This window comes from Echinococcus granulosus, assembly GCF_000524195.1.
Source record: "Echinococcus granulosus chromosome Unknown EG_S00090, whole genome shotgun sequence".
Lineage (NCBI taxonomy): Eukaryota > Metazoa > Platyhelminthes > Cestoda > Cyclophyllidea > Taeniidae > Echinococcus > Echinococcus granulosus.
In genome coordinates this window covers 99,025-108,900 of record NW_020170470.1, presented here as the reverse complement: position 1 = coordinate 108,900, position 9,876 = coordinate 99,025, and the positions used below count along the sequence as shown (strand labels likewise).

General features: G+C 42.2%; 1 protein-coding gene across 1 annotated transcript; it reads right to left on the bottom strand. All coding sequences in view use genetic code 11, as the record gives it.

Moving 5' to 3' along the window:
• Window positions 1-2,400: 2,400 nt before the first annotated feature.
• EGR_07903 (Fibroblast growth factor receptor-like protein) lies at window positions 2,401-9,564 on the bottom strand (the record flags this gene model as incomplete). Its single annotated transcript, XM_024497152.1, has 7 exons — window positions 2,401-2,632; window positions 3,741-4,560; window positions 5,437-5,722; window positions 5,809-5,930; window positions 8,070-8,574; window positions 8,919-8,984; window positions 9,265-9,564. The coding sequence occupies 7 exons, from the start codon at window positions 9,562-9,564 to the stop codon at window positions 2,401-2,403; spliced, it is 2,331 nt and encodes a 776-aa protein (XP_024348422.1).
• Window positions 9,565-9,876: the final 312 nt, after the last annotated feature.

Below are 9,876 nucleotides of genomic sequence, written 5' to 3'. Positions count from 1 at the left end.
TTTGTATTTGACCAGTTTTACTTGTTGAATTTGTGGTCGAACCGCTCTCAATTTCGTTTCGACGATAAGTTTTAATGTAATACCTTTCAATCCCCCACTTGTCCACTGTGTCATAAAATTATGTATAGGTATAAAAAGCAGGCTTATTATGAATGGGGCGTTGAACAAAGTGGGTGTTTTTATGATCAAGATTGATTTTCTTGCCTTAGCTTTTGAAATGCTTCACAAATATTTATGTGCATTCATGGTGTCGCTGATTTACTACTTGTTTAATCCACTACGCTTTCTATAAGCTGTACATATGTTTGGTAGGTGCTACTGGTCGGAATTCAGAAAACAAATAGGGCTTTTTATTCGAGCGACTGGTGTACGCTAGCTGCGGTTCGTATCGCGATTGCGACGTGGGAAATCGGAGAGGATGGCTGTTGACTTCATTACGCTTTTAATTATGACAATTTTTGCCGCTTGTTTGCACACTTCCAATAAGATAACATTCCATATTTTCAATTTCGCTACGAATGAGGAAACAATTTTTTATTCAAGAATCAGTTAGTGAAAATGTACGTTTTGGAGAATAATTCGATTAACTTACGGCTATGCAGAGAGCTGTGGCCCGTTAGTATTGAAGGAGAATCGAAATGCATATTCTTAATGTAGATTATTCGGATTAAAATAATGTTCGAGACTCAGCTTCTTTTGGCGTATACTCGTTAACCCTGCAGACTTGTAAGCTAAAAACGTTTTAATTTGAGTGCATTGCGCATTTCTCAAAAGTATTTGCATGCATTTGTTTAGAAGATTTAATAAGTTATGATTTAGGGCTGAATGAACAAGAGATAGAGACTACTCTTTCTTATTTAAGCAATTGGAATGCTCTTTAAATGCATTTTGGGTGGAAATAATGCGGCGACTTCAAAGACTAATCGTTTCCTAGGTTTCCCGTTGAAGGGAGAGTCCTGGCGCACTCTTCGTAGAAATGGCTCATCATTTTACCCAAAACTACTCTGTATTTCACCATAAATATTTTGAAGAAACGATTAAGTGGTCGTCAGTGTGGCTTTTGTTACATTGAAGAGTTTAGCTTCACACTTTATCTTGAACATTCTGCAATACTGAGCACGCTACTTCACAGTCTCCGTTCTGCACTTCTGCTATTTTCTATTCTATAATGGCTTTTGGGTTAAAACCAGCAGCATGAATATCCGAGAGATCATTCAATGAGAGTGACACGTAAACTACTCTCCTGTGAATTGAATTAATGGCTGAATTTTAAACCATTGTTACTAATGCGGTTGGTGGTTGGCGGGTTCGTAGAGAATCGACAATGTCAACAGAAATCTTTGTAAGGCATCGACAGTCGCCCTCTTTCGTCGTGACTTCAGCAGTGCTTGCTTGAATTGGTCAACAAACCACTCCGCTTGCCTGTTAAATTGAAGGCGAAACTTCGGCGCGTGAATATGCCTAATGGCATCCGCCACAACGATAAGAGACGCCGTCGATTGGGCTGGGGAAAACTTGTAAAAGTCGTGACTAGGTTTCCTCTGGTTGCGACTAAGGCTTTGGTGGGAATTCTGAGGGTTCTTTGCCGTCTGCCGGCAACACCATCAGCTTTTAACGAAAATGGTCATATCCTCACATATTTATGGTCAATAACCACAACTTCTGGCGATGGACTCAATGGAGCTGACGCCGGAATGACCTGTGTGAACTTGTTGAAGTGCTCCAGAAGTAGTGACGTAGACAAAACAACGATTCCCAAACATCAGGTACTCCTCGGCAACGCTTAGTGAGTTACTGTGACGTACTACTAGTTCGAGGATGTCGCAAGGTAAGCACAGCCAGTTATTCTCGACGTAGCGCAATGCCTACCTCAGCATGATGTTTAACCTTGTCGTTTCTTGAGCTTTGGCAGTGGTTATTGGGAGGAGTCCGAACAGTACAGATAAATTGATGAGTTGAGACAACCCTTTTGACGATTGTCGTCGACTGTCCACGGGGTACTCCAGTTGTATGTTTAATTGCAGATAGCTTTGATCGGTACCTGATCCAGTTCCAGATTGTCGAACCTAGTAAAGGCCAAATAAATTGGAGTTGTCCTTCAGGATTTATCACGTTCCTGCAAATGTGCTACGGAAGGATAGGCAGTACTGGAGTTGTCTGGAGAGCTTCAGTTGGCCACTACCTACATTTGTGGCGGTTCGAGTGGTCTGATGGATTAGTGGTTTACCAAATTAACGCCATATTTTCTCGTAATAGTAATGCTCGAGGTGGTGTCCAGCTGTAGCCGCGCTGGACAGCCATTGACGCAGGCAGTTATGAACCTTCGATGGCCCAGAAAACGTTGGGTGGACCATAAGCGTTTTTGTCTTGTTTGACTACGTCCCCCACTCTTGTTGGTGTCTACTTTGGAGCCGGGTGGGCGAGATCGACAATACTCCTCTTTGTGGCCACCAGCGGTGTAATGGCGACATCAATGATGTCTATGGGGGCGAAACTTGGGGTGGGAGGCCTTGCAATCTCAGTGGGAAGAAGTAAGCGTTTTCTTAATCTTGACATCAGAGCAGTGGTTCCAGGAATGTAGGCTATATTTGGACGACCAGGCTTCCATAGTGGTTTAGTGTTCAGCATGGACCTGGGAAATGTTTTTGGTGGGAACCCTGCAACCCCAAAATGTGTTATTTTCCCCATTTTCTAGAAGTTACTATTTGGCTAGTTCTTAAGCATTCTAAAACACCGCGTTCTCGTTCATTCCTTTCTGATTGGCCAATATCATGCATAGTGCACTTTAAGTGGGCTAATGCTCACTATAAGGCCAAAATAGTTCAAATACTAAGACTATGCGGGACTAATACCACCCCTTGTCTCCCACAGCCTCCACTATTCAGCTAGCTACTACGTACGCACACGTGCCCCCGTGCTTCCTTATACCCGTAGGCTAATATGTACATTTCTATCGAAGTCTTCGTCTATTAATTACTCTGATCGGGAGCTTGGCAGAATCCTTAACCAGCTCCACGAGACGTATAGTTCTTATTTCTTGCATTAATGAATAGACATGAGATTTTCTGCTAACTGCAAATGTACGATGCAGTATTACGTATGGAGAATGTTCAACGATAAAACGGTACAAATTGTAAACACCCACAGCCTACTTCTTACTGGCTTTTAAATTCCTTCCAAAGGTATTGATAGACTACTTTTAGAAAGTGGACGAATAAATGTCGTCTAAATTCACCACACCTTAGAGAAAACAGACAACACCGGTAAAATACTTTCCGTCGTGTAAGAAATTGTATACATTTATCAGCATATAGGTTACCTGAGGGACTAGAAGAAATGTAAATTTTTTAGGAAGAAAAGCTCTACAGTGATGTTAGTCCGTGTAAATGGCCTAGTGAAGACCATGGCTTCGGATGGGGGATGACTGACAAGTGTGCTGGTTGACTAGACGCTTTTGTGTTGCGTATATACAATCGATTTTGACTCTGTTGAAAGTCCAAATTCTGTTGTTAGACCCTTTAGATCACAGAAGAGATCCTGAAGATAGGGCGTGGAGGAAACAGTCGGAAAGGGAAGGAAGGAGATCTGTAATTTTGTTAAGGCATCCATTGGGAAATGCGGTGGAGGATCACAAGACTTTTTGCAGTGGTAATGGGAATTGGGGGCAATTTTTTGTTAAGATGCCACTCCATTGAAAGTAGAATTTGGTGCAGAGGTTTGAGGACGGCTCATTCCTTTACGTCCGCAGGTGACTTGTATTCTCCTGTCCGCTTGACGGACTTGCGCAGAGGAATCGCCTATTCTGAGACTCTTGGCCGTTAACGGGATCGCACTGAGGACCACTTCCTGTTATAAACGGATTGCCTGACTGGTCGAGACCAATGTCAGCGGTGCAGGCACTGGATCCACCTGATTGCGGATAGCCACTGTACGATACACCCTTCACCTGGGGATACCTTTGGAATTCAATATTGGGCACGTGTCCGTTCATGTATGCCGGAGACGCATAGGTGGGGATTGAGGGTGAGGGAAAAGGCGGTCGCATAGGGACACCTTCAGCAGAGAGGTAGGCGCACTCGGTAGTGGGACTGGGGTAGACGTACGGAGAGGGATGCATGTGGCTGGGCGAGAACTGCATGGGTTGCAGCTGACTGGTGCTGGTGTTGGTGGTACTGTTCATGGGTGAGGAACGTATCTGCACATGAGCGGCTGGAGACACTTTGGAAGAAACTGTCGATCTGCCCTGGTGCTGGGGACTTCCACCTCTCGTAAATGTCATTGAGGCGCTTCCCGTGAGGGAACTATGATCAAGGAAGCGATGGGAGGAGTTGAGGCTTGGTTTTTCACCCGATGCTCCCATGCCCTGGCTGATGAAGAAAGCCTTCTGGTCGTTTCGTTGAGTTCGTTGCCGGTTCAGACGACTGCGATTCCGAATAATGACCGAAGCAACTGCGCAGATGCAGACCAGGAAAACGCAAATTGGTACGACTATGTAAATAGTTAAGTGGCGTGGAGTTGTCTCTCGAACATCACCCAAGCCCTCGATTATTTTGTCACCATCTAGAAATGGAAAGCACACGCTGGGATTCCATTCATACGCAGAGCTGTTCATGAGAACCAAAACTGAAACTAAATATTCATCAATCGTGTACGATTTATGCACATCACGTCTTGCATGCTCATAGCAAAATTAACGGGTGCGTACAATCAGGACTCGTAGTTATGCTTAACATAAAAAATGAAGTGGTAAATGAGTAAATCATTCGATAAATAGCCATCCGTTAAATTATGTAGTCATTCTGTTTCGTTGAACTGTCACTAGAATTGGCGGTCATGTTTCCACTTCAAATACTACGTCATATCACAGACGATGCTCGGTGTTGTGCAGGGAGGAGGATGTGTGAAAATAATTCGAAGGCCATCGGGTCAAGCGGGCCGCACAACAGGTGACGCAAAACCAATGGCCACACGTGCACCTCATTAATTAAGCAAATTCAGGTGCACGCAATCGGCCAAATGTTAACAAAGTTCTTCGACTGGGCAATGTTTAATTCACATCGTAGGTCAATTTCAATTTACTTATATTCACCTTGTTTCTTATGATTTATGTTAGGATTATTTGTAAAATCTTTTCAATGGAATTCAAAGTTTTGTGTATGAATTCAAAGGTAATATGCATCTGTATGGATGAGCAAAATAATTATAAATATGCCAACTACGACCTATGCTGCCACCAGACGGTTATAGTAGATCTTCTTTTTGGAGCAAACTCTATCATTTTATACACAACAATATTACTTGAAGAGCAGTAACCATAGGGACCAGTCTTAAGAAACATAAACACACTTTTAAATGAGTAGGTAGGCAAACTGATTCACCTCAGATAACTTAACTTACAAGCTAAAATTTAGTGAGCAAATAGGCAAATGGACAAACCTTTAAGGGAAATGTGCACAAACTTATGATCGTCCCGGCCGGATTCAGTTATGACTGAGCATATGTACAGACCGGCATCACGCGGTGAAGCTGACCTTAGGACGAGACGACTGCGCCGAGAGCCGGGATTGCTAACAGCCAGTGGCTTGGGAATATCGAAGAATTGTTGTAGGTCTTGAGGCAGAATAGTTGGCAGCACAACGTACGTGCCACCCGACCAGTGAAGAACTTCGTTTGTTCGAGAGTCAGTCGTACCAGATTCATCCAAGGATATATATTTGCCCCACTAAGCAGAAAGAAAACGGTCCAAGTTATCCAAAAATGTCAACAGTTTTGCAGAGTTAGGGAACTTCTGAATATTCAAATTCTTACACGTATGGTTGCTGACCGGTGTTCTTCCTCATTTATTTCACAAGGAAAAGCGGCGTCGCTTCCTAGTTCGACAGTCGTGGTTATATTATGAGGGCCCTGAATAATTTCTCCTTCTGATCTTGCTACAATGAAAATATGATATTACGTGTCTTAAGTTATCCCGGTTGGAGTTGAAGCACCTCACCCTGGTTGTATCACCTGAACAAAGTTGAGTCAACCTTATTAAACAAACTTTCAGCCAATTTGTCGCCAACACGCTATTTTTGAATGACTATTTGTCGAATGAAAATATGAATACTGTTCGAAGGAAAAGGCAAGCTTCTACAAACACCGAATACAATAAAAATAAACGTGCTTTTGCAACTAGTGCAAAGTTTGGCACCACAGGACACTTTCACGAAGTTGGCGAACATTACCAGAGTTCACATGCTACGTCACAAATAGCAGTCTCTCTAGATGAAGTAGTAATTGAAACTGAAATGCTATGCAGCCTCACTTTTCAACTGCCTCAGATAGTGTTGAGCATACTTAGGAGGCACAGCCTGAGCTCAGAATTACCGCCATGCATCCTTGGTTGTGATCTGATTTTTGACAAATTTCAATTGCTACAGATATCTGTCTGCTCGATTCCCTCCCTAACCACCTTCAGAAGACTTGCATTTTTGTCTATTTTTGCGTTCATAAATGTCCATGAGGTTTTTTGTTAATTGCAAATGTACGACTAAAGCGTATCTGTACATGGAAAACGTTCAACGAAGAGCGCAGCCAAAGCGCATCTTAAGGCGACTATTGCGCATCGTGCTTCACATTTACCGGGGTTTTCCAAGCTTCGAGGAATGTTTTGAAGTAGTTCACCTTAAAGTCCTTTATAATTCAACAAATTTAGTTAAAGTGTTGGGGGTAGATGAGAAATTTGGCCGAAACAGTAGTGTAAAACTGATGAGTTTAGACTACATGAGGTTTTATTTGCTAAGTGGGAATCAAAATCAAACCAATTTCAAATTGTTTTGTGAACGAATGTATATTTTTGATACAAAACTAGGTCATGCATTAGGTCATTGCCTATGAATTGCATTATAAAGAAGAACTCAAATAATATTCACCGTCGCCTGTTTAACCGGTTAAAATGAATTTTTGGTGCGTGCATCCACGATCATGGAATAAAATCTTTAACTGGTTTAATCTGGCTTGACTTTCCAAGATTAGAAACGTGGATTCAGGCTTAATCATCCTTTGTGATGTGGCTCAAAGAAAACGGTTAAAGAGCATGAACACAAATAGATAAACACAAAAGGAATATTCACGTACAGATGCAAAGATGTACACAATGCTGAAAGTGTTTCTGGAATTCATAATTACGTGGCAGCGAAGAACACGGCGCCACAGTGTATTTTTTGCTGACGGTATGTTTTGCCGTTTATGAATGGTCTCGTGGCGCAATTTGATTGTAGGACAATATTTCTGATAGGAAAAACCAAGTATGCTGTGAAGAAAAATCCTGTTGCTTTCTTCTAAGGTCAATTTTATGATCATTTTTTGCTGTCATTAACATGTCGGCCTCGGTACAATATGGATTAAAAAATGAACTGCAAACACCATTTTGTTGCAGTCTAAATTCTTGGTTGAGTGTAAGCATAGATTATAACCTAGCTAAATCAGATGTTTGTTTTCCTTAACAAAGAAAACGAAAAAGAGAAGGAAAACTGCCCTTTTCTGCTTATTGGCCTGAAATTTTATTTAAATTTTAATTTGTCTTCTTTATCCCAGACTATTTTCTTGAATAAAAACAAAGACAAATATCTCCAAAATCGGATGAAATTTAATACAAATAAGGAGAATAAGCACAAATGCTTTTTTACATAGATGCACTACACGGTCGTTTATAAAAACTATCTCAAGTTTTCCCAAACAGTTGTAAAAATCTGACAAAGTTATAATTGACAATTTCTAAAATACACGGGATACTAAACTACTAAATAATGCATTCTTCGTGCACAATAGGAGTCTATTCGATTCTGCCAATTAAATATGAACTTGCCTTTGACTTCATTCCATGTAAGCTAAAAATATGCAATGCTTCCTCGAAGATGCATTGACACTAAGCATTATTCTCATCGTTTAGAACATTGAAATTGACCTACTATGGAGCAAATTTTGCTTGTGCCCACTTCAGATGTGAACATCCACGCTTTTGGTTGCAGATTCTCTCACACAACCACTAAGAGTCATGTCCTTGAGGTTGAACTGGAAGTTCCACTTACGCTGAACACGAATTCTGAATGTCCGCAAGAGTTTACCGATGGTCAAAGCGCCCGACAGGTTGCCTAGTTTGGCATCCACGTAAACGGAGCACCGGTACTCGCCAGCATGAGCCAGAGTAATCTTCCGAATGCGCAGGGTGGATCCGGTGAAGCGGGCGACCGCCTCTGCGGGCGTCAGGTCGGTGCTCTCCTTCTTGGCCGTCATGCGGGGAGGCCTCTCACGGTCACTGGGATAAAGGGGCGGGTAGGTGTCCGGCTCGTCAAGGTGCGAACTGATGTCTATTGAATTGAGTGGATGAAATATCCACGTGTATGCCACCCGCTCTGCTAGGCCTTCAACGGCAACGCTCTCGCAGTCCAAGTTCACGTCTTCGCCCCATGCCTGTAGCTGTGACAGTTCCGCCTCCGAGTAGGTGTTGAGAAAACACGGACCTAGTGGCATTTCAAACTCATACATCACATCACCATAGTCAGTCATGGTTTGAAGAGGCGTGTGCAAAAGATCCTTAGGTATTACAAACAAGGACATAAGCGTGCATTTAATATCCTAGTGTTGGAAAATGCGTACCTATCTTACAAACTTCCCGGGAAGTAAATATACAGTTCTAATGTGACATTGAATTTTACTCTTTACGGGACAGAGAGTATAAATCAAAGGAATTTTATGCATTCAACACTATGTTTTGATGAATTTTTTAGTCTTACATTCAGGAGATTATAAGTCTCACTGTCTCCCGAGAATTAAAGCATAAACCACTGATCGCTTCGTGTACCCCATTGTAAAAAGGCAGTTACTGATTATGCATCACAGTCAATGCGATAACAGCGGACAAAAGTGAAAGAACATACCAGAGTCACTAACACGACCGTTCGATAGGAGTGCACAGCTTTGCTCAACTGCTGGGGAGAATTTGTCTAAAGAAGAATAACTTTATTTCAGTTCTTTTTGACAGGTGCATTCTACCCTCAGATTCTAATTAAACATTTCTACTTATCTTTGAATAAGGAAAAGGAACATTTCAACGCCTAAATATTACAATTTTACCAAAAAACATTTAACACGCCAGCGAAAGTTTACGATTTGTAATCATTCCGCCACCTAGGATAGGTGCATGCCAGCATTACACCGAAGGCAAGAGGGATGACTTTTCAAGTACATCACTTCCAACTGTTATTCAGAAAATGTACCGATAACTTTGATATTGAACTCAGCTGCATTGTGGCCGAATCCGTTGACGGCGCTGCAGATGTACTTTCCGGTGACTGAGAGACTGTCCGCCTTGAGGGAGTACATTTGGTCCTCCGAGAGGATCCAAGACGCCTGTGCCGCCGGGGTCCATTTGTAGAAGGGGGCTGTGTAGGGGCACGTAAGGTTTATGGTGTCCCCAAGGTTCACTAGGTAACCTCGGCGATAATCCACCCTATGGTGTAGCGCTGTTGTATTGGCTGGAACCAGACAAGGGAGAAGGACATTCAGATCGAAATCCCAAAACATACGCGCCAAATAGCAAGACCACCTGGAAGGTTCTACTGTAAAGAAGAGGCCTTAGGTACATCGCTAAACTGTGCATCGAATCGAATTAAAGTGTTTTCTCTAAAATAGAAAAATGTCATGTTCCCAGTCGTCACCATTTGGCACTAGGCTTACGTGAGTGAACACACGCATCCTATTGGGACGTACATATTACTGCAATTAAGGCTTGTTTTCACCTCCATTCCCCAAACACTCGATATGATAAAGAAAACATACTTACGTTACTTTGTGGCAGTCTAAAAGTAATAATTTTCATGAATGTAAGGAGGTAAG